The 25666-nt window shown below is 43.0% G+C and overlaps 1 protein-coding gene across 4 annotated transcripts in view; it reads right to left on the bottom strand.

Moving 5' to 3' along the window:
- The window catches only part of acsf2 (acyl-CoA synthetase family member 2), a 181656-nt gene that overhangs the window by 94788 nt on the left and 61202 nt on the right, over positions 1–25666 (bottom strand). For all 4 annotated transcript variants that reach the window (XR_006315206.1, XM_043714578.1, XM_043714576.1 and 1 more), the window contains 5 exons: positions 18842–18960; positions 15530–15692; positions 12830–12925; positions 10002–10150; positions 5559–5650 (listed from right to left, as the gene is read on the bottom strand). Coding sequence is in view for 3 of the 4 variants with exons in the window: in XM_043714578.1 (XP_043570513.1) it covers positions 5559–5650; positions 10002–10150; positions 12830–12925; positions 15530–15692; positions 18842–18960 (619 nt within the window). In the remaining variant the exon portion in view is untranslated. The remainder of the gene's footprint in view (positions 1–5558; positions 5651–10001; positions 10151–12829; positions 12926–15529; positions 15693–18841; positions 18961–25666) is intronic.

Here is a 25666-nt window from a genome sequence, read left to right as displayed (position 1 = left end):
TACCGAAAATACTCCGTGACTGTCCTCATCTTATTAATAAATAAAAAATTAATAAGGGGACATCTTGCCCGCAAGCCTCAATATCCAGCCATATTGACCTTGGATCCTGACAAGCCCAATTGTTCACAAAGGATAATAGGGAGCTTATTTGATATCTCTTAGAATCTGGAAAGTCGACCCATCCACCACCACCACCCCAAACCTCCCCCCCTCCCCCCCCTCCCCCTAACCATTTCCTGGGGAAGCTGCAATTTGGCAAGCTTAATGAGAGGCCACCTGCAACGTCAAATAAAAGAACCGAGCCAACTGTTAAGTTTCCGCAATGCTTGCCTAGGCAACATCAGGGGGAGCATTCACATGGGACATAACAAGTGGAGAAGAACATTTATTTTAACAAGAGCTATTCGACCCAACCAAGATATTGGAAGAGCCTCCCAACGCTGAAGGTCCAGCCTTATCTTATTAAGCAAGCGCACAAAATTAGCCTTGCAAACTGGTCAAAGGCGGGAGTCATAAATATGCCAAAGTACAGAAAACCTCTCTGTGACCACCTAAAAGGGAATCGGATTTCACCTTCAAGATTAGGTACTTGCCCAAGATCCCCCACAGGCATGGCGTCCGACCTCATAAAATTAATCTTATACCCTGAGAAAGAGCCGAATAAATTGACACATTGTATTAAATTAGGCACAGACATTGTTGGGTTTGATAGGAAAAGTAGAACATCAACTGCAAAAATGGTGATCTTATGCGCACTGATCCCACCTCCGGGGCAATTATATTCAGGAATCTCCAGATAGCAATCACCAACGTAGACAACAGCAGTGAGAGGGGACAGCCTTGTTGGCTGCCTCTACCAGTACTGAAATTATCAGACCTTATGCCATTAGTAAGGACCGCTGCCATAGAATGCTATAAAGCACTTCCTCCCATCTGGCAAAGACCCCACCAAGGCCAAACCGCTTCAAAACGTAAAAAGGATATGCCAATTCCATTCAGTCAAGTACCTTCTCCACATTTAGGGAGACCACCAAGCCCAGAATCAATCTCTGCTGGCACACCTGGACCATTTTCAGTACTCTTCTAATGTTATTAGACGACCTACGGCCCTTAATAAAACCTGCCTGGTCCTCCTTTACAATAAAGGGCAACACCGTCTCCAACCTCAGCGCTAGTGTCTTAGACAGAACGTTTACATCTGAGTTTAGCAGCAGGACGGGTCGATATGAAGCACTGTCCTCCAGGGCTTTCCCTCTCTTGAAAATGAGAGAAATATTAGCTTCTCTCAAACAGGGCAGGAGGCAGTCTTTACTGTACGAATAATTGTAAGTGTCCAGCATTGGCCCAGCCAACATATTCATAAATTCCTTATAAAACTCACTCGGAAAGCCATCCGGGCCGGATGCCTTACTACTTTGGAGCTGCCTTGCTGCCTCTTGTATCTCTTGCACTGTCAAGGGAGCATTCAAAAGGGACGCCTGCTCCGGAGTCACACCTGGAAGGTCCAGGTTCTTAAAGAAGGAATTCACCTTCACCAACCTGTCCTCACAGCCCTCTGACCGATACAGCTTGGAGTAAAATTTCCTAAACGCCACATTGATCATTTTGAAATCACAAGTAGAGTGCCAGTACCCCCTCTAAGAGATGCAATAGATTGTGGGGGGGCTCTTCTTCCTAGCCAGATATCCAGGTCTTTACCTGGCTTATCACCATACTCAATGTTTCGCAAAAGAGATCTCTCTCTTTGCTGTCTGAGTAAACGCGGAGCTCAGAGCAGCCTGAAGAATTGTGATCTGCTATAACTTAATCACAGATGGCCTGTCAAAGTACGTAGTGTCCGCTGCCTTTAACCAGGCCTCAAGTATACGTTGCTGCTTTCTCCTCTGTCATTTCTGACTTGCTGAATAAGAAATAATTATACTCCTTGCATAGGCCTTGGCAGTATCCTAGAGCACTGACGGGTTACTAGCCATACCCAAATTTATGGGCAGCACGGTGGCACAGTGGTTAGCACTGCTGCCTTGCAGCGCTAGAGACTTTGGGTTCAATTCCCACCTCAGGCGACTGACTGTGTGGAGCTTGCATATTCTCCCCGTGTCTACATGGATTTCCTCCCACAGTCCAAATATGTGCAGGGGAGGTGAATTGGCCATGCTAAATTGCCCGTAGTGTTGGGTGAAGGGGTAAATGTAGGGGATTGGGTCTGGATGGGTGCGCTTCGGCTGGTCGGTGTGGACTTGTTGGGCCGAAGGGCCTGTTTCCACACTGTAAGTAATCTAATCTAATAATATTTTAAACTCCCACGAAAAGTACTCGATAAACTTACTGTCCTTCAGGAAAAAAGGGTCCATGCGCCAATGCCACAAACCTACCCCATTACCCTTGGACTTAACGTCCAAGTACACAGCCGTGTGATCAGAAATGGCTATATTCCCAATTTTACAGGACAGCACCGAATCCAAAAAAAAAATGATAGAGAAAGAAACAGAACAATCCTTGTGTAACAGTTGTGCGGATTTGAGAAAAAGTATCTACCCCCTGGGTGAAGGTATGTCCATACATCCACCAATCCCAACTCCCCACATAGGTCCACTACTTGTTTAGATTGTGGGGAGGTGCCTGGGAGACTACTGGGCATCCTGTCCACTGTGGATCCATGAGACGACTGAAGTCTCTCCCTATAATCATTGGTGCACCCTAAGGGCCACCAACCTGGAAAGTGCATCTGTAAAAAATTTAAGGGGGTGTGCCAGTGGGCAGTAAACATTCAGAATACCATACTCCTCACCATGTATTAAAGCTTTGAAAGTCACAAACCACCCATATTCATTCTTAGTTTGATCTAACAGTTAAAATGGAAGATTCTTCTGAACTAGTCTAGCCATTCCCCTGCTTTTAGAATTAAAAGATTAAAATTACACCCAGCTGAAAACCCCCTACTGCAACTTTAGATGCTCCTTGTCATCAAGGTGAGTTTCTTGCAACAGAGCAACATCAGCCCTCTCCTTTCTAAGACTCAAAAGTACTTTCCTTCTCTTAATTGGTGAGTGATTCCTCTTAATATTCCAGGTTCACCATTTAAAAGAGCATCTAGCCATAGCCATCTGAAACAGCCCGTGAACCCCCCAAAGGAAGAGCCCCACTCACGACACGCCGAATGGAAACCATAAAAGACTCATACAGTCTAAAAAACATGACTACAGAAACTACCAAAGCAAAACTTCTAAAAACTACACCAACCATAAACCAATACAAAAAATAGATAATAGGATCCTCTGCCCCTTGCCCATGGGAGGCACTCACACTACCCTCAAACACCTCCATGACTCCTTCGAGCTGAAGCCACACCCCAAACCCAGGCAAACAAAAAGTAAAGAATACATAAATCTTTCAAACAAAGAAATTAGAAGTGAGCATTTCACCTATCCCACCTGTACATCGACCCCATTATTACTGGTAAAAATCAAACCAAAAAAAATCCCAACAACGCTTCCCAAACCTCAAAAAAGTGAGAAGGGAAGAGAAAAAGAAACATATTAAAAGGACAAAACCAGACAAATGAAGCAAACAAAAGAAAAAGAAAAACCATCATTGTCCATATTGCTTGAATCGGCCAGTCCATTTTAAAGTGTCCAAAAAGTCCTTTGCCTGTTCTGACGAATCAAAGACATGCACGGACCCTCCGTGGCTGAAACATAATACTGCTGGGTACTTTACAGAGTACAGAGTATCCAATTCCCTCAGCCTCTTCTTTACTTCTTCCTCTTACAGATCACAGCCACAGAAAAGTCTTGAAAAAACATAATCTTTGATCCCTTGTAAGTCAGGGCCTGAACTGTGGCAGCCATTGCTCAAAAAAGCTGACTGGCTGATCTCCTCCATCTTGCTCTGACATCCCATTAACATGGATATTCTTCCTCCGACCTTGATTTTCGAGGTTGTTGACCTGCTCCACTAAGGGCTGCACCTGCTTCTCCAGAGCCTGGATCTGTCCCATCGAGGATTCAGCTGCGGTCTCCGATGCCACAGTCCATTGCTCAACCTCCTCCACATGGTGCCCAAGACACTGCATGTCCTGCTCATGCTTTTGAAGCATTGCCAATATCAGTTCCAGCCTGGCCCACGTCTCTTCCATCGCTGACTCAATCTTTTCTCGGAGTTTGACAAACTCCAAAGCCAGACTCTGCTGAGCAGGTAAGTACAAAGGGGTTTCCACGGAGGTCGACACTGCAGCCACGGGTGTGTCATTGCTGCAGGGGAGTGCCGTGCTTGTTGCAACCTACACGGTCCTTTACCTTTAGTCATCTTCCCTAATTGCTTAAAAAGAATATATAAAGATTCCAGGAACTTAAAACTATCAATTTTTACCAAAACAGCTAGTCAGGGGAGGGTAAAAGCACCACTTTTCCTGATGTGGTGCAGAGCTCAGCAAGGTAGACCTGTTAGATAATTGCCACCTTGAATCCCCGTAATCTACTGCTTAATGGAACTGGTTGAGATTGCACAACCCATTTCACATTTAATCCTTGCAGCCAACATGCAGAGTCTACTATCCTGTCAGTTTTAACTGAATTAAAAAATTGTACTCCACAGTTCTTCATCCCACTCAAAGGATTTAGTCAAAAATCCTAAAGCAGACTACCCAATGAGTTAATGGTAGGACCTGGGGAGTGTTGTCAAACAGAGATACCTAGGGTTCAGGTACATAGCTCCTTGAAAATGGTGTTGAAGATGGTGTTTGGCATGTTTGTCTTCATTAGTCAGAGCACTGAGTAAAAGAGTTGGGACATCATGTTGCGGTTGTACAAGACATCAGTGAGGCCACTTTTGGATTACTATGTATGTTCTAGTCACCCTGCTATAGGAAGGATATTATTAAATTGAAAAGGGTGCAAAAAGATTTAAAAGGATATTACCAGCACAAATGGGTTTGAGTTATAAACAGAGACAGGAATGTTTTTCCCTGGAGCATAGGAGGTTGAGGGGTGACCTTATAGAGGTTATAAAATCATGAGGGACATAGATAAGGTGAATAGCAAAGATCTTTTCCCTAGGGTAGGGGAATTTAAAACTAGGGGACATGGGTTCAAGGTGAGAGGGGAAAAATTTAAAAGGAACCTGAGGGGCAACCTTTTCATACAGAGGGTTGTGTTTATATGAAATGAGCTACCGGATGAGTGGTACATGCAGGTACAGTTGCAACATTTAAAAGACATCTGAGTAGGTATATGAATAGGAAAGGTTTCAAGGAATATGGGTCAAACACAGGGTAAGTTTGGGAACCAGGTTGGCAAGGACAAGTTGGACCGAAGGGTCTGTTTCCATTCCTGATGAAGGGTTTATGCCCGAAACGTCGATTCTCCTGCTCTTCAGATGCTGCCTGACCTGCTGTGCTTTTCCAGTACTCCACTCTTGACTCCTCCCTGTTTCCACGCTGTATGTCTTTATGACTCTCTGATTCAATGACCATCCAATGACTACCCATACATGTGCCATTATGTTCCTGAAAAGACAAAGGCAAATATTTTCCTTTTCAAATGCAGTGGCTAATGTCTTACCTGCTTCAAGTGTTGACAAGTCAATAGTAGAGAAGACCTTCTGGTTCAGCATGTCAAGGTACATTGTTGGTGTCCCGTAAATAACCGTACACCTAGACAACACAGCAGATCACACAGAATGTCAAAACATGCATAATTCAATTTTTATTATGTTTCTATTTCTCTTCAGCTGAGCCTTGTCGAATACCAATCTGTCTTTCTTTTCCCTTTCTGGTCTCTATAATTTTACAATCTAATTCTGCTCAGTGTCTCACTGAACCCAGTTTCTTTACTTTTTTCAGCTTCAAATTATCCATCCTACCCTGTAATTCTCACTTATTCTTACCCAATGGAATCTCCTCTCCTCAGTCTCTGGGTCTTGTCAAGGCATTTTTCAGTGATAGCTTGGACATCTGATTGTTACCTAATAGATAGCCCTACATTTGGCAGATATGGCTATTCAACTGATAGAAGGTATAAACTAAGGATCTCACCCCTTCAAAATCCACTCCAAACACATTAGACCTGTGACTCAATTGAGCAGGGAAATGTTAAGTTTGAGAAAGAGGTACGCAGCCCCAACAGGAGCCCATTGAAGCATTCATTCACTGCCACCCTGATGAGCAGTAACCCCAACTGCCCTTCTCATCCAGCTAAGAGTTAATTGCACGTCTTCCTTCCTAAAGGTCTCCGCCCACCAAAAGCTGTCCCATTTAACAATGTCTGTCAATCACCAGTTCACCCTGCACACCCTTCAGAGTGTTTATTTGCCAGTGGACAAGACCTTTGAAGGTCTTACACTTGCAAATGATTTTAACGATAGCATCACAAAAATCCGGCTGAGGGGTGATGACAGTTCCACTCTGCCCACTTAATGAAATGTTCCCAGTAGTCTACAACTTGAACCCCAACCTACTCAGAGCCATGCAGTGGCAGTGTGAGCCTTAGCACCTTCGTCTCTCTCATACTCATCAATCTCAAAGCAGGGAGATCAATTGTTTCAGACAGAAAGATAAGAGAAATTCTTCTTTCAGAGTGCTGTGAATCTTCAGAATTCTATACTCAAGAAAACTGTAAAATCAGTCACAAAGTATATTCAAAGCTGAATTTTTTTTAAAAATCCACTTTGCCCTAAGGATATCAAAGAATAAAGTGACAGGACTAGAAAGTGGTGCTGATAAAGTTTAGCCATGAGGTTATTGAATGTAGGACAGTTAAGAGGGGCCAAATGTCCAACTCTTCCTCATTTATCAATTATAATTAGGCCAACACACTGTTCTGCAGCTGTTGCTGAGGATCCTTATTTTGAACTGCCAATTGAAGTACCATGCCATGGGTCTCACTAATATAATTTCACTCCTTTTGTTCTTAATTTTGTCTCAATACCAAATGTTTCCACACCCAGGGTGACTCCAACCTCCATCACAATTCTTCATGTTCTCTCTCCTCAGCTCACTGTCCTTCTCTTCTTCCCCTTCTTTTAAACTCCCATTTTGTTATCTGCCATTGTCTCCCTACTCTCTTGGTCTCACACAAGGACTAGTTCATTGTATCTTACACCATCCACATATTGATTGAACTGAACTGAACTGCTCAATCACACATTCAACTACATCCAGTAAAACTTTCTGCCCTGCTTAAAAAATATTCACTGCTCTGGGATCATCCTGGAGAGCATCATTAACTCTTGAGTTCTTTTCACCACCACAGACAATCATCTTAAACCCTTCCTTCCGTAACATCCAAAAACTGCGAGGAGCTCATGGACTTGTTCTAAATGGAGGGCATGTGTTCTGCTGTTTCTATTGTCTCCCCACTGTTCCTCACAATGAGTGTGAAATACAACATAAGCTTTATACTCACATAAAAGTGCAACACTTATGGTTTAGGATTTAGGATATGTGGTCCTGGTTCAAGTCCCACCTATTGTGTAGTTGTGTCATAACATATCAGAACAGATTAGTTCAAAAAATATCCATACATATACTTTTATTCACAGGTCACACATCGTAAATTAGACACCTCAATCCAACAGCCACATTTTCATCCTCCTCATGTACTGAATGCTGACCATCTGGATATTGTTAACCCCCAATTGATAAATAATTAACCCTCACATCCTCCTGCTAACTGAGCCAAGTTCTACCAAACCAGCCCTGACCTAGCCCTGTACTGGTATCTTTCCCTAATTAATCTCTAAACTCCTTCATGTGGTCTCCAACCTCATCTAGTCCATAAGACCCACCTTATGTTCTCCGAACCATATTCTCATTAAATTACTGACTACTTCACCTACCCTCCTGGTCCTTATGTTCTCTGATATTACAATGGTTCACAACCTTCAGATACTGTTCCCGTCCCTTTCCATTCTGCCATCATCACCCTGTCCTTAAAAACACACACTATTGACTCTTCTGTCCTTGATAACTACATCTACATCTCCATCTCCAACACTCCCCACCCCCCCCAACTTTTCTGGCAAAATCTTTGATTTATCACAACCTTTTTTTTATTTGCTTGTGTCATTCCCAATTGTTCTGTATTGAACTGCCCATAACCTATATACTCTGCAATTAAAGTTTTCCACCTATTTGGGTTACTTTGCTGTCACGTATTAGTGCTATGGAATGGAACACATACCACTTCAGGAACCAGCATTAGAATCAAACATGCTTAGTGCAGGCACAGAATGAGGATAGATACAGAGTAATGCACACTCTATACTGTTCCCATCAAACACTCCTAATGCAAATACACCCAAGTTAGATCTAGTGTAAACCTTCCTCTATGCTGTCCCATAGATCATTCTCAGGATAGGTACAGCATGGATTAAATACCATATTAGAAATATGATTGCTTTGTTTGGAGATGGTATCTTTTGTTTAATATAGCATAAAATGAAGAGGATCATATGACCTGTTATAAAATCAGCCTAACAACAGGTGTAGTTGATGTGGCTGTTAAAGATTAAAAATATCAAGGCCCAATATGTTTTACTATAAAAAGGCTACAAGGTTTTTGCACTTGGACTCAAAGACAGTCTAAGTCTAAGTATTTACAGTCCTTAGACTCCTAGTTTCCAAAGTCCCAGGAAGATGTTGAGATTGTCAGGTTATAAATAATTATGCTTTAAACCATTCATTTACTTCCAAAGTAAAGGCTGATTGGCTTTGGAGAATGGCTATTCAGCATTTCTACCTGGATAAAAGGACCACATGATTCACATCTCTATTCACTTAGAGATAGACTTTGAGAGAGAAAGATTTTCGGATATCACTAAAACTCACAGACACAGGGAGAGAGTCTGTCAGGATCTGAAAGAGAGGGGGCAGATTGAGGCTAAAACTCCCTAAGTTTCACTGCATTGGATTGTGGTGGAAAGTAATATTCAGATTTAAAATCCTCAAGAATTTGATCTTTTCAAAAAGGCTTGAAGATTTGTTTATTTTGTGCTTGATTGGAATCACATCCACAAACATCTACTCCCACATGCAGCATTGTGTACTATTCACAAGATGCACTGCAGATATTCCTTAAAGCTTCTTAGATAGCAACTTTCAAACCCAAACTACCATCTAGAAGGACAAGGGTAGCAAATAGATGGGAACATGTCCGCCTGCAAGATCCCCTCCAAGTCACTTACCATGCCGACTTGGAGATATATCGCTGTTCTTTCAGTGTTGCTGAATCAAAATCCTGGAACTCCCTCCCAAATGGCACACAGACGGCAGCCGTTCAAGAAGTCAACTCACCACACCATTTCAAGGGCAACTAGGGAAGCAATAAAAGCTGACCAGCCAGCGATGCCCACATTCCATGAGTGAATTTTATAAAAGGTGAATCATGAAGGAAAGCTATGAAAGATAGCTCTTGGGTTAGTAAGGGAAGACAATGAAGTAAACTCTTAAGAGTTAGGAATTGCCTTGTATTGAGTCCAGGAAGTCTGAATGACAAAGGAAAGGACAGTGTAAAGTATACCTGTGAAATAGGTTCTATAATTGCAGTGAAAATAAGAAGGAAGTGTTCTGTTCTGTTGTTTCATGTTTAAGTTGCCAACAAACTTTAGTCAATAGTGTTTTAGTCTGGTTATTAATGTAAAAGCCTTGAAGAGATATTGTCATTCTTTAAGCTGTAAACTGAAAGTTTGAACTGCACCTTTTCAAGTTTTTTGATGGCTGTATGATATCACCAGCACAGTAATGCTTAACTCTACACTGTGATTGTCAAACACTCCACATATATCACAGGGCCATATAAAGTAGTAAAACTCCTTTTATACTGGTCCATCAGCAAGTAGCATGATGAGTGAAGCATTTTGTTTTCATTTTCCCATGTCAACCTTGCTTTCACTCTGTGTAAGTGAGGTAATGGCTTAGTGGGAGATCCATGTTTATGTTATGTGCCCAGTTACAGAAGCTGTTTCTGTACTTTTACTTTTCAGCTGGACAGAAACTGCAGTCATACCTTTCTCGCTGGACTGCCTCAAGACAGGCCCGTCCGTCAAAATGTGGAGAGCTAAATACCACCATGCAGCCATAAATGATCATGTTCATAGTAGCTCCTACACAACCAAAGCAGTGAAAGAGTGGCACTGGAGAACTGATCCGAGCATTCTAAAAGTAAGAGACAGAGAGAAAAATAAGATAATTTCTTAGCTTTTTGCCAAAGTTTTCATCTTCTCTGTACTCTTGTGACTCTCTTTGGGGTAAAGGTACCTTGTTAACTGAAAACAAATGATATTTTATCCAAGTGACTGATCTTGCAGCTCACACAGTGCATGGCCTTCCACTTGAAGGCACATCGTGCTTGTAAACCTTTAAGGTGGTATTGTGGAAAGTGATGGTCTATTCTGTAACACACAGGCATAAACCAATAGCAGACCCCTGTAGAAATACCATGGGATCCATTGACCCATGTAGAGCATACGGCCGGATTTTCCAAGGATAATCTCATACAGATTGCCACTCTGACCTTCCCTTTTTTACAAAACAGGGAAGCTCTGCATTTTTGAATGGAGATTCTGACCATGGCTCGCCAGAAATGCAGAGCCATAATTCCAGACTGACAATTCCCATATGGTACAGAACTGTGCGGGGAAGGCAAACCATGCCAATTCTTCATAGCAGTCCGCTACATTCTTAAATGGAAAGGTCCTGACAGCTACTTTGACAAGTACACAAGAGAAGTGTGGCATTAGAATGATGGTAGGGTAGTTGGTGCCAGATGGATAGGGGATAGGGTGTCAGTTGGGTAGCTGCCAGGGTTCCAGTTGGATTGGTGGAGGAGTAGGAAGCCAGATGGGTAGGGTATCAGATGAAAAGGATGTTAGGTGGATAAGGTGCCAACTAAATACTGTGGCTGCTGGAGAGAGGATTGGATGCCAGCATAGAACACTAGGTGAATTAGGAGTAGGATGCCACTTAGGAAGGGGGTAGGGCAACAAGTGGATAGAATGTAAGTTGGCAAGGAGGCCAATTTAGTGATGCAGTGTTTACAGTCAGTCAGAGTGGGAGGGAGCAATTGGTTCTGGTGGGGTTTTGGTTCTGTCAGTCGTTGGGGACGGAGGGATGCAGTGGTTGAGTCCAGAGGCGGGCAGTGGGGAGATGGGTCAGGTCTGTTATGGGGGATGGGTCAGGTCGGGTCTGCTCCAGTAGTGGGGGAGGGGAAGGTGGGAGGGTGTGGAGCAAGACAAGGGGACAAGACACGTGGGAAGGGATGGGGAATTAGCCGTCAGCTCAGGGGCTTGGGGATGTAACTGGTCTGGGGAAAGTATAGTTAGATGTATATTTAACAGTCTAACTTTCCCTGAGTATATATTTTACTTAATTTCATTGGAGCCCTCTGAAGTATCTGATTTAAATTGAGACTTCTGGAGAGTTTCAGCATAGAGGAATAGCCTAGTGGAAAATTCAATTTCCTGAGCAATTTCTTTGGTGTCTGCTCCAAAGGAATTCTACAGAGACCCCATATACAACTTCCACCTGTGCAGGGAAAACCATTGTCTGCCTGGCCTTAGTTATCCTAATATTTTTAAATTTTATAGTTACCCTTGATCTATTTTACCTTTTGGAAAAGTTTTTGTTGTTGTATTAAGTATGTGCACTGCCAGAAACACAAACAGAATGTGAGAAAAGAATATCACACCAGAGTCCATCAGCAACCTCAGAAGGGTGGATAACCCTGACTTTTAAAAAAACTGAAGTAACAAAATTAAATTGAACACATCAAATTGGGTGAAACCAGAATGAAATTCAACATGACATTTCTAGTCCTGAAGATATGTAGTGACAGAATTTATCTAAAGGGTGAGATTCATTGATATGAAAGGGTCAACACCTTGCCTAAAATACTGCTGGAGAACAACATATGATTGAAACCATCAAGATAAGGAATTACTTGATGCTAAGGCCAGGAGAGAAGGACACCAAATCTGTTCAGCAATGTTACTATACACTTCTAGAGCAGCTCGAACGTAGAACACTTAGCTCAGAGGTTGAGATGCTAAAGCTGTGCCAAAAGAGGCTTGAGAGGATATCACTGTAGAGTTATGGATGTGATTATCAGGTCAATCACATCCAACATATCAGTCAATGGTACAATTTAGCAGACCAATCAATAACAAACTCAAGTCTCACAAGAGTTGCATAAGCAAGTTAACCCTGTGGCAAATTTGAAAGAAAAATGTAAATTGTAACGGTTGAATTAGGACATTAATAATCCAGAGATTAATAATTTAGATAGGCTGTGCTCAACTCCCACCATGGCAATTTGAGAATTTCAAAGCAATCTGCAAATTAAGAAGGTGAGATCATAAAATTGAGCATGAAGATATCAAGTTGTCCATAAAAAGAAGTCCTGGGTTTATAAGTGATCCCAGTCCCATACTAAAGGTGTTGTCTCATAATTGACCCCTGAAATGACCAAGCAGATTGCTCAGTTAAAGGTTAGTACAGCTGGAAAATAACTGGTCTGCTTTCCAGAGAATCAATCAAAAATAATCCTACACTAGCTCCTTAAACCGGTCCAACTCAGCCCCAGGTGATTGCCTTAATCTACTTCTCAACATGTTATCAACTTCCACCCCCAACCACAACTTGGTATACCTCCTACTTGAGGAACTTAACAAGTTTGAGGTTTCATAACATAAAAATAAAATTTGGAAGCAGGAAGTGTGATGTGATTATGTTTAAAATCAGTTCACAAGTGTGATGCCAGAGAGGTAAATAAAAGACTTTGTAAATTTGGTATCATCAATGAAGAAAATTTAATACAATCAGGATCGATAAACTCACCCGCCAATCGTAACCCATCCTGTATCCTATGAAACGAGCATTGTTGACAATGTTATGATGGGAAAGGGTAACTCCTTTGGGATTTCCGGTTGTGCCCTACAGAAAACACATGTGCTTGGTAAAACGTATATCAGAACATTTATTTATGCAGAGCTGTTACTACCATTAATGGACCTCTTGTCCTCTATGTTCTGGAACACCCCTTTAGTGCTGAACTTCTAGTTAAATTGCATTGTTTTCCAGTGTTTCCAGTTTTTTCAACAAGCCATGGTTCAAAACCATTCAGAAGTCTCATGAACAATACTGTGGTTGAGGGAAAGTTTAGATATGGGCCTTGCCAATCTATGCCTTGGATCTCCTCAGATCATCCATACCAACCTACAGCACTTCAATGCCCATTCACCCAGAACAGACTCTGTACAGAATTAATGGATCATATAGTAACCATTTTGGGAATATAAAACAGTTTTTAAAAAAAAAATCATTAATTCATTCCCTTCTTTAAAATCTGCTTTTACTGGAGTCCTATAAAAGAGCCAATCAACCAGGCCTTTGCGTTGCTCTAAGTGTAAGCACTTAACACCTCTTTATCTTGCGTAAATAAACACTCATCAGTTAAGAAACAGATCATGGAATGATATAAATTAAGCAATGCTTTCCCTTTCTGGACTCTCAGCCAAGAATTCATAATGTGACCTTTATGCCTGAAGATATTAAAGTCTGAAATGAATACACTTCCAGTCTTCTCTGAAATAAATATTATGTGTTCCTATTGCATATGGAAGGAGGCAGAGGAAGTTTTGGGGTCTGGTTATAGGCTTGCTTTTATATCTGGAATTAACACACACAACAGTGACATTTTTGTCTTCTGTGTTCCTTATCCAACTGAGTAGAAAGCAAGAGATGGAGTCAACCAGGCATTCAGCTTAAGGACTGAAAAATGTTGACTCTATTGTTCACCACTCTCAACAAGGATGAACACGTGCTTAGATTGAAGACTGGATTTGAGAGGAATTAATGGAAGCTGGAAGATTTGTCGAGCTTGAAACTAGAGGATGAAGTTGAAAGTGTGATGTTCACTGAGTGATAATTCTTGGATAAAAATTTGCCCAGCTGGGAATATAAAAATGAAGCAGACTATTGGAAACTATTGAACTGCCTATGATACGAACAATAATTCCATTGAGACTGTGATGTGTGATAAGTAGATAAGAACTGCTTATTTCTGTAGTTTAAAGTATAAGTTGCCTCCCAAAACATCAATACTCATGTGTTATTCTTTCAAATGTTAACTCAAGGTTCAAAGTTTTCTCTATAAATTCTTAGTTTCTCCAGAGATCATAACATCTTTGTAACTTTTATCCCAGTAGATCAACCTAGGACTTTCCGTTAATCTCTAGCAGTCCCGTGACCCAGATATGTTGAGAAACTGACTTCACCACTGGGCGCATGATCCCCTCATTCTACCCTAAATTTCCAACTGACAATTCACTGCATATTCTTTTTATTTAGTGATGTGATGTGAGCATGGCTGGCTAAGCCAGCATTTGTTGCCCATGCCTAATTATCCTTTTATTACTGCAACCCATCTGACGAGGGTACAACCATGGTGCTACTAGGGTGAAACTTGCAGGAGTTTGACCCAGTGACACTGAAAAAAAGACAATATAGTTCCAAAGCAGGATGGTATGCAGCTTGGAAAGAAACGTGTAGGTGGCGATGTTTCCATCTGTCTGCTGCCCTTGTAGTAGAGGTCACAAATTTGAAAGGTGCTGTCAAAGAAGGCTTGGGGGCTGAGAAAGTACAGGAAATATGTAGTGTAGTATTTATGTTACTGGGCCAGAAATCGAGAGGCCTAGAACTCTGCAAAGAAGAGGTTAAATCCTAGCATTGCCACTTGGGAATTCCAACTTAATTTCTTTCAGTTTTAATTTAGTCAGTAAAAGTGTCCACAAAATAATTATATGTTTGTAAAAAAAAATTTCCAATTAGGGAAGGAAACCTTTTCTCTATAACTGTAACTCAAGTTGTTGACCATTCACTGACCTCTGAAGTGGTCAAGCAATCCATTCAAAATTAGTACAAACATCAAATTTGATGAGTTACAGAATACAGTGCATCACCTTGTCAGGTAAAGATAAAAGGAGCCGTAAGTCCTACTAGACCAGCAACTCTCTTGTCAGAGGCTTAACCTGAGGGTCACTACAGCTCAAATGAGGAGAGAGGTTGTGCAGGAGAATCCTTCATGATAACCTCGGCTAGTACAGGAATTGAACACACACCGTGGGCAATACTCAGCATTGTAACAGCTGTCCAGCCAACTGAACTAACCAACTCCAGAAAAGACTGACTTAATCATTTGTATTGTCCGTATGCCCATATTATGGAAATGCACATATCAGGAAAATAAGTTTTAACAAATTACAACCTAACTTAGATTTACCACAAGTTAAAATTACTTTCTTGTTTTTATATTCTATGCTTCAAAGATGTGAATTGCTTTTTCATGGCCTCATCAATACCAGGTAAAAACACATACTACCAAGTTCCCTTTGTTTCTTTACTTCATTCAAAACATTACCATTTACACTGCATTTGTCTCCTGTTCTTAACCTCACATCATTCTGACTACAAACAATTTCAGAACACTGTGATAACTTTCTAAAGTTGATTTAAGGGATGAAAGTACAGTTGGTTTACCGAGGTGAATTGGATGTTTATTGGGTCATCAAAACTGATTTTCTTTTGGAGTCTCAGTAGTAGCTCTTGATGGCTGCTTGAAGCTGCATTAAAGACCTCATCAAAGCTGTACGTTCCAGGAGGCTTACTACCAATCATGATGATTGTCCTCAGATCTGGAAGTCTAAACAAACGGAATTCAGGAACAAATCAGTGGTGCCTCATTTGCACAGTGTCTGAGATCTCTGACATTGATTACGAGTTTTCATAGCAGTATCTAAAGTGCAGATTCTGAGATTGTGCAGTTAGACACTGCCCTTTCAAATTCCTTATATAAAGATGATGAAAATCTCTGCTAACTGTAATCTATCACCAGAGTTCATACAGATTATCTAATCTCAGTGAACATGGACTAACAGCATTGACTTGTCCCAAATTCCACACCACATTAGTTGGTATGGTGAGGAATTATTCTGAGTTTGATGCAGAACTTATATGGAGCTTTACTCTACCTAATCTGTGCCCTATCCTGGAAATGTTTGATGATTAGATTAGATTACATTACATTACATTACAGCATGTAAACAGGCCCTTCGGCCCAACAAGTCCACACCGACCCGCCGAAGCGTAACCCACCCATACCCCTACATTTATTCCTTACCTAACACTACGGGCAATTTAGCATGGCCAATTCACCTGACCTGCACATCTTTGGAGTGTGGGAGGAAACCGGAGCACCCGGAGGAAACCCGCACAGACACAGGGAGAATGTGCAAACTCCACACAGTCAGTCGCCTGAGGCGGGAATTGAACCTGGGTATCAGGCGCTGTGAGGCAGCAGTGCTAACCACTGTGCCACCGTGCCGTGGCATGGTGTAGAGGGACCTTTAATTTAAAACTGTCCCAGGAGTATCTGATGGACCAATGTAGAGAGAGTTTTACTCTGTTTCTATCCCACACTATAACTGCCCTGGGAGTGTTTGAGTCTGACACTGGGTGTCTGAACTGAAAATGTGTTGCTGGAAAAGCGCAGCAGGTCAGACAGCATCCAAGGAACAGGAGAATCGTCATTTTGGGCATAAGCCCTTCCTTAGGACACTGGGTGTCTGAAGTATAAATCCTCACTTAAAGTTATGGTTGTCATTTTAAATTAAGTGACTTTAAGTGAATCACATTTCCCATTAAAACAAGTGTAAAAGTTATGGTTAGATTCTGTAGAAGCTTCCTTTTCAGATAAGAAAAGACATTGATCATTGTAAGTAAAAATACTTTTTATATTTCTAAATTCCTATCTTGGCAAATTTAAAGCCTTTGTAAACAAAATAAATTTTAAAACATATGTAAAAGAAATGCTAACATGCCACTCACCTCCTGTTCATTGCCGACTGTACTCACTGAACCTCCTGCCCCAAAAATCTTGCTTTCTGGTCACCTGGTCATTATAGACCTTTCCTCTCACAATCTTCCAATGTACAGCCTCTCCCAAACTTTTACCCACACACCTGCTGCTGACACTCCAATTCGCAGCCTCTGCCGCTCCAAGGCTTGCCCCTTTATTGATCCTCCTTCACACCAAACCTAGTGCACCTCAACCCTGCTGTTTTCCTGTCCTTAACCCTCACTAAGAGTGAGGGAGATCAGGCACAATCAACTGCAGTGACGAGTACTGTACATTCAGCAACAAAATACCATCCTAATAAAATTAACCATTGCATGTGTGGAAGTCTCAGAAAGGCAGGACTACCAAATAAAATTCAAAATACTGCAGATATTGAAAATCTGAAATAAAAATCCAAACTTGGGTGTGGAAAGGCAGAACAGCTTAGGATCTTGTATAGTGAAAACCATATCCTAGGTTTCCTCATTGCTGCAGTAACAATATCTATCTTACTAATGCCATCATGTAATAAATTACTTGTCATTTTGACATGAACCTCTTCTTGTTAAGACTTACTAGTGATTTTCTGCTGCTAGTGTAAACCATATAGGCCCTTACATCTAGTCAAGGAAAGGGGATGGTGGCAACAAATTAGCTCAAGCACAAGCTGTTTTGCATCACAACAGACAGAATATTTAAATTATTCAAATATTGATTAGAATAATGTTAGAGTAAACAGTAAAAAGAGGGATGAATTTCTAAACTGTATTCGGAAGAACCTCCTTGATTAGTATATTCTTGGCCGAAAAAGGAAAAAGATGTAACTGGATCTGATACTGGTAAATGAGAAGTGCTAAGTGTCTATGTGAGAGAATTTGGGTAAGAGTGACCACTGTATCTTAAGATTTAAATTAATAATGGAGATTCATATTATGCAATCAAATATAAATGTTCTGAATTGGAGGAGGGATAATTTCAATGTGATGGGAATGTATTTACCCACATTAAAACAGAACCACAGACTGACAGGGTATACTGTATCAGAATAATGAGTCATCTTTAAAGAGGAGAAACTTCACGTACATTCCAACAAGGGCAAAAGGTAAAGGAAACAGAAACCAGCACTCCTCACATGACAAGGGCGATAAGAGAATATGCTGAAACACAAATGATGTATGCCAGCACTTCAAGGAAATATACTTACAGGACAATAAGGACTGAGAGGAGGCTGTGCGAACGACTACATTGTTCTCTGAGGAGCTGGCATGGGCTCGACTGGCTGAATCACCTTCTTCTGTGCTATAAATGACTTTATGACATGATAGATGGGGAACCAAAGTTCCCATATGTCTGGAAGCCACAGGACTCTTCTCTAAATATACAGAGTAGATTCTGATGAGATCATCTGTCTGAATGGGGAAGCTGCAGTGAAGACGGGGAAGTGAAGTAGGGGGTCAGAAGAGGTAAGACAGTTCAGGATTTGTTCACGTCCATTCTTGTGAGGCCAAGAGCAGTTGGAACACAGAAAACAAAAGCCTCCTGTGTCATAAGTTCCTCCTGTTCTCAAAAGTCAGACAGTCCAGAAATCCATCCTTGGAACAGTACAGAATCTGTTAGTTCAGTCCTTGCTGACCATCTCTCCTGCCCAATCTCCCTTTCAAATGTCAAAACACCCCCCCCCCCCTTTCCTGCCTGATTTCCATATCCCTTCCATCACATCCACCCCTCTTCTGCCCCATATCTCTAAACCCCAAGCTCCTTTATTCTCTCCATCTGTTTACTTATCCACCACACCTACCATCTACCAACTGTACCCTCTGTCTTCCAGAACACTTGTCCCTTTCTCTGTTTGCTCCTCCCAAGGAGTTGTGCCAGACATTTGCTAATAACATTAATTCCTCTCTGCTTCTTACTCTGAGCCAAGTTGATGTGTCTGTACTGACAGCAGTATGTACCTTTTGCTCCTCAGGTCCCCAGGAGTGGCTTTTTCCAATTCTGGACAACATTGCTTAATGATGTCATAGTAAATTTGGGTCTTAAACTTTGTGGGACAGACCAGAGCCTTACAGCCAACCTGTAGAAAGAAACGGAGACATGAAACAGAGACTACATTCATTGCCACTACCACAATGCTCATTAAATTCACATTCTTCACCCACATTACAACTCCACGCAGTCTTTGTCACCACAACAGCCTTCACCATAGTCATTGGCACCACCACACCATTCTCCACAGTCACCACCTCCACCACAGCCATTATCTCCACTTCCCCATCTGGGCCACAACGACCAGAACAAGTCCCCCTTGGATTGCTCCGGTTGATCTGAATGGGCATGTCACGAGAATATGCAAAGGGGAAAAGTGTGCACTTGTATTTGGAGAGATGAGTCCTAATTCATTGAATCACTACAATGTGGAAGCAGGTCATTCAGCTCATCCAGTCCACACCGATTCTCCGAAGAGCATCCACCCAGGCCCACTCCCTCGTCCTATCCCTTTAACCCTCCATTTCCCATGGCTAATTCATTTAGCCTGCACATCCCTGGACACCATGGGCAATTTAGCACGGTCAATCCACCTAACCTGCACATCTTTGAACTGTGGAAGGAAACCAGTGCACCCAAAGGAAACCAATGCAGACACAGGGAGAATGTGCAAACTCCAGACAGTTGCCCGAAGGTGAAATTGAACCCAGGTTCCTGGCATTGTGAGATCGGTGTGCTAAACACTGTGCCACCATGCTGTCCCACAAATGGAAAAGCTATTTCTCTGTGCCGTAAATACTTTGTAACAGAAAAGTAAGTGGTGGATAAGCAACATCCAGATGGTATCCTGTTGAATAAGAGGCTTCTACCTGGTACATAGCTCATGCGCCTTGTTACTAGGTCCTTTCAGATAAGATATTTCTCTTGCTGAGGCTTTTATGGAATCAAAATTCCCAATCTCTGTGCTATTCTAACCATTTACATGGTGGTCCATTCAGGTTTCTCATAGTGAATGAAAAGACAATGAGAAATGATGATAGTGGGGATTATGCCTTGAATGTCAAAGGAAGCTTCTCTCCACAGATGCTGCCAGACCTGCTGTGCTTTTCCAGCAATTTCTGTGTTTGTTTCTGATTTCCAGCATCCACAGTTCTTTGGGTTTTTTGTTAAATTCTCTCTTGCTAGACATGATTATTGCCTAGCATTTCTGTGGTGCAAATATTATTTGCCACTTATCAGTCCAAGTCTGGATGTTGTCTGCCGTATACAGATATGCACTAAATCAGTATTTGAGGAACTAAAAATGGTACTATGTAATCATCAGTGAACATCACCAAATCTACATTATATTGGAATGAAGATCACTGATGAGGCCACAGATGTTTGGACGAAAGAAACTACCCTGAGGACTCCTATAATAATATCCTGAGACTGAGATGATTGTCTCCAACAATCAGAACAAGCTTCTTTTTGCTGGATATGTCTCCAACCAGTGGAAACTGATTACTATCATGATACAATTTTGATTCCAGTCTCTTATGAGGAGCAACTGGTTCCGTTCCCACTGATTGCAGTAAAAGGCTCAGGCCCAAGCTTGATGGGCAAAATTGGTGAGAAAGATTCACCAAGATTGGCTTAACATTTTTTGATTAGAAAGTGGCTGCCTGAGTGAAGTCCTACTTAAATACCTGGATGTTTTTCAGGAAGGTCTAGTGACTATCAAAGCAGCCAAGGCCATTTTGCAAGAAGCCCAGAGCCATTTGCCTTACGGGCAAAAATACAGGCAGAAATCAGAAAGCGAGAAATTGAAGGAATCAGAAAAACCAGTCCAGTTTGTGAAATGGACAGGACAGGCCGTACCAATCATGAAGACTGACTGGTAGGTTCATCTTTGTAGAGATTTTCAACAAATGGTAAGCCACTATTTGCAGCTGGAAAAATACACAATCTCTTACATAGAGGACTTATATGTAAAGCTACAGGAGGGCTGTCCTTCATGAAGCCTGACATGAACCATGCGTACTTACAATTGCAGTTAGATGACGATTCCCAGAGTATGCTATAATTAATTCTCATAAGGGTTTGTATCAATACACGAGGCTGCCATTTGGGGTTTAATCAGCTTATGCAATTTTTCCGCAGATGATGGAGAACATTTTACAACGTCTACCCCATATCACCAATTATCTAGGTGACATGCTAGAAAAAGGGAAGACCAATAAGGAGCACTTAGAGAATTTTGACATGGTTTATAAATGTTTCTTCCAGGTGGGCACATGCCTTCAGAGGGTTGGGCTACATATTCGACAAGACCCATTGGAAGATAAAGTGAGGGTGGTCAAAGGTGCCCCAGCTCCCACATCTGTATGGGAGCTTAGGTCTTTCCTTGGGCTGGTGAATTATTATGGAAAGTTCATACATAAGCTGGCTCCATCCTGGCACCTTCATATCAACTCTTAAGAAATGGTCAGCCTTGACAATGGATGCTTTGCCTAGTCATAGCTTTCAGGAAAGTGAAGAAACAGCTATCATCCTCTAAGGTGTTGGCACACTGTGATCCCATGCGAGATCTGATATTGACATGCAATGACTCCTCGTACGGCATCAGGGTAGTTTTAACTCATATGGCTCAATGGAAAGGAATGCCCAATAGTGTATGCCATCCAGGACTTTGGCTAATGCAGAGTGTAATATGCCCAGATAAAGAAAGAAGGATTGGCAGTCATGTTTGGAGTCATGAAGTTTCAATAATACTTTTACGGACGTAAATTTGGAATCATTATGGATCACAAACTTCTGCAAGGTGTGCTTAAAGAAGACAAGGCAGTGTCACCTGTAGCTTCACGCTGAACTCAGCATTGAGCTCGAACACTAAATGTGTATAATTATGAGTTGGAACATCATCCAGGAGGCCAAGTGGCAAACGCAGGTGTATTGAGCTGCCCCAATAGCATTTATACCACCAGCAGTACTGCCACCTGAAGGGCCTGTGAGGCTTTTAAAATTTCAGACACACTTAAAATCAAAACTGACAATATCTGACTTTACACACAGAAAGATCCATTCCTGGCAAAAGTGAAACAGTTGCAGATGATAGGGGGAACCAAAAGGCCAACACAATCAGAACTGAAATCTTTTTGGAGCTGGCAATACCAGATCACACTGGAAGTTGGCATATCATTATGGGGAGCTACACTGATTGCCCCAGATAAAGGTCACCACCAGATATTGGCTGTACACCACCAGGGTCATCCAGGGGTTTCCAAAATGAAGACGTTGGTGTGAAATTATGTCTGGTGGCCAGGATTGGATGCAGACATAGCTGCATTGATGGGGAAGAGCCCAAAGTGCCAACCAACTCAAAATTTACTGCCAGACGATCCCTCACATTCGTGGGAATGATGGCTGGGTAAAACCTGGACTCACTTACATGTCAACTATGCAGGTCCTGTCATGGGATCAATTTCTTAGTCTCTGTATGTGCCCACTCAATGTGGCTGGACGTACATAGAGTTCATTCGTCAAACATGGGGATGATGACAGAAAAATTGCATACATGAACATGATTCATGCAATACATGAACTCTCAGAAATGGTGGTCACAGAAAATGGGCCAACATTTACCAACAGGGAATTTCAGAATTTCCTAAAGTCAAATGGTATTTATCATAAGGACAGCTCCATACCATCCATCATCCAATGGTCTGGCAGAAAGAGCAGTCCAAACTTTGAAGGCAGGCTTAAAGAGACAGCCTACAGCTTCACTAGATACCTAACTGTCCTGTTTCTTGTTTGATTATAAGACCACACCTCATGCAACCACAGGGATAGCTCCAGCAGAGTTGCTAATGAGGAGAAGATTCCACATCAGGTTAAATCTGATCTTCCTGGACTGGGTGAGGGGGTGCTGTGGAGGCAACGTTGAAACAGTATCAGAAACACCAATGCTGGACACAAGACTCTGCAAAGTGAGAAAGAAACTTTATTTCTGGGGATGAGGTTTGGTGTAGGGATCACGGGATTGGCCCTGCATGGGTAAATGACATGGTTGATGCAAGGTCAAGTCCATTAGGTGTGATGGTCCTGAACAAGCACATAGACCACAAACTTGCAAACTGGGTGGGAGCAAATTTTGCCCGGCTCCTTGACAGCCTTTCTGACTGTTCCAGAACATGTTCTCCCTCTCCATCAAGCGCTGAAGATATCTCCGAATCTGAGATGGACACAGCAGAATGTCACTGCCTCAACACCTTTGCTGCCTGAAGAAGAGAATAAATTTCTTCCGAGAGTCTCCAAGATGCAAGAGACAAGCTACTGTGCATAACATGTTGTCTGTATCAGAGGCAGAGTTGGAGAAACCTGACTCAGTGCTAAAATGCCCCAGGGGGAGCTACAAAAAAAAACTGATCTATATCCTCAGACTCAGAGTGGGGAGGGATTTGGTGATTGTAATGAGGTCAGCAAGGTGGACCTCATCGAATAAGTTCTCTGATCAGGACTGTAAATTTGGTCCAATCAGGGAGCCTTGGCTAACAGATAAGTTCAGGAGTGTCAGATGGTACGTAGGGGCAGACCGAGAGCTAGAAGGCAGGTATATGTTCCTCAGTGCTGTCACCCCGGCAGGTACGGGGGGTGGGCTGTCACCCCGGGCAGGTACCGGGGTAGGCTGTCCTAGAGGTGGCCGGAAGGCGTGAGAGGGTGGTTAGGGAAGCCGGAAAGTAGGTAGCCTGTCCTGATTGCTGTTGTGCTCAGGGGGGGTTGGGGAAATAGGACGGGCTGTCCTAGAGGTGGTTGGAAGTTGTGTCAGGACGGACTGAGAGCCAGAAGGGGCATGGGGTGGACCGAGAGCCGGAAGGTGGGTAGGGGCGGGCTGCCTTAGAGTGGTCGGAAGGTGGGAGGGACGGGGGCTTGCTGGGTCTGTATTGTATGCACTTTTTTTTGTTATGTAACTGGATTGTCCTTTTACGTACAAATGTCATTGTCACTGTCTTTTATATATGAAACTGGGATTTGAGGTTTGTCCTCATCTCTGTAAACTGGTTGAACGGTAGGGTTTGTGGCCTGGCTTTACTGCTCCTCTCCCTTGTAAAATCGCTGTTGTATACAGCTGTAAATGTTAACTGTTTTTTTTGTAAACTGTTTTGTAATTTGTTTAATACAACTTAAAAAAAGTTCAGGAGTGTCAGATGGTACGTAGGGGCAGACCGAGAGCTAGAAGGCAGGTATATGTTCCTCAGTGCTGTCACCCCGGGCAGGTACGGGGGGTGGGCTGTCACCCCGGGCAGGTACCGGGGTAGGCTGTCCTAGAGGTGGTCGGAAGGCTTGAGAAGGTGGTTAGGGAAGCCGGAAAGTAGGTAGCCTGTCCTGATTGCTGTTGTGCTCGGGGGGGTTGGGGAAATAGGACGGGCTGTCCTAGAGGTGGTTGGAAGTTGTGTCAGGACGGACTGAGAGCCGGAAGGGGCATGGGGCAGGCCAAGAGCTGGAAGAGGAATGGGACAGGTTGCCTTAGAATGGCCAGAAGGTGGGAGGGAGGAGTGGCTTGCTGGGTTGCTGGTTGGGTGGGGGGAGGGGGGGATAGGGGGCTCTACATTCTATGCACTGTTTCATTTCCAGTTGGACTGTCTTGTATGTATTTGTTACTGTTACTTTTGATGACTGAAAGTGGGATTTGAGGTTTGTCCTCATTTTCCCTGAAAACTGATTGAACGGTGGGGTTTGGGGCCTAGCTTTGCCACCTCACTTCCCTGTAAATTGCTGTTTCTCTGTTTACAGCTGTTCTTGTTTATTGTTTGTTTGTAAACTGCACTGTTTGATAAAATAAAAATAGAAATAAAAATAAATAAACTGGACATTTAGAGTCTCCACACTTCAGAAACTGACTCCAAGATGGCTGGAAAAAAAAGAACAGTAGTGTCAGATGGTACGTAGGGGCAAACCGAGAGCTAGAAGGCAGGTAGACTGTCCTCAGCACTGTCACCCCAGACAGGTACCGGGGAAGACTGTCCTAAAGATAGCCAGAAGGCGTGCGAGGGCAGTTAGGGAAGCGGAAGGTGGGTAGGCTGTCCTGATTGCTGTCGTCCTCGGGGTGGGGAGGGTGGGGAAACAGGACAGGCTGTCCTAAAGGTGGCCAGAGGGTGTATCAAGGTGGACCGAGAGCAGGTGGGGCCAGGCAACTGCTGACGTCCTCGCAGGAAAGCCAGCATAGGGCAAGCTGGTCAGTTCATGGGGAAGCTGAGCGAGGCGGCTGATGGCAGCCCATAGGAAGCCCGACCGTGAGAGGATCAGTCAGTGTGCAGGTAGGCTGGGAGCCGGACAGTCAATGGCCGATCCATAGGAAAGCTGGCCAGGAGAAAGGGTCAGTCAGTATGCGGGGCAGCTGGGTGCTGGAAGGCCAACAGCCTGACTGTACGAAAGGAGGGTGGGGGTGATTGGTTAGTACACGGGATGACCCGGAGCCGGTGGCCAATGACCATGTTGGAGGAAAGCGGGCTGGAGAGGGTCAGTCAGTATGCAATGCAGCCGGAGACCGGAAGGCCAACAGCCAGCTCGTAGGAAAGCAGCCCGGGGTAATCCGGTCAGTACACAGGGCGACTGGGAGCTGGACGGTCAATGACCAGTCTGGAGGAAAGTGGGCCTGGAGAGGGTCACTTAGTACATAGGACGGCCGGAGACCAGAAGGCAGACAACTGTCCTACAAGAAGGCTAGCCAAGGGTGGTCTGATCTATGTGGTGTGGATGGGTGTCAGGTGTCTTGTTTATAGCTATTTTGGGTCTGTGTTCTATGCCCTGTTTCT

This window comes from Chiloscyllium plagiosum, chromosome 24, assembly GCF_004010195.1.
Source record: "Chiloscyllium plagiosum isolate BGI_BamShark_2017 chromosome 24, ASM401019v2, whole genome shotgun sequence".
NCBI lineage: Eukaryota > Metazoa > Chordata > Chondrichthyes > Orectolobiformes > Hemiscylliidae > Chiloscyllium > Chiloscyllium plagiosum.
The sequence above is the reverse complement of the archived record's forward strand: the minus strand, read 5'-3'. Positions and strand labels throughout refer to the sequence as shown.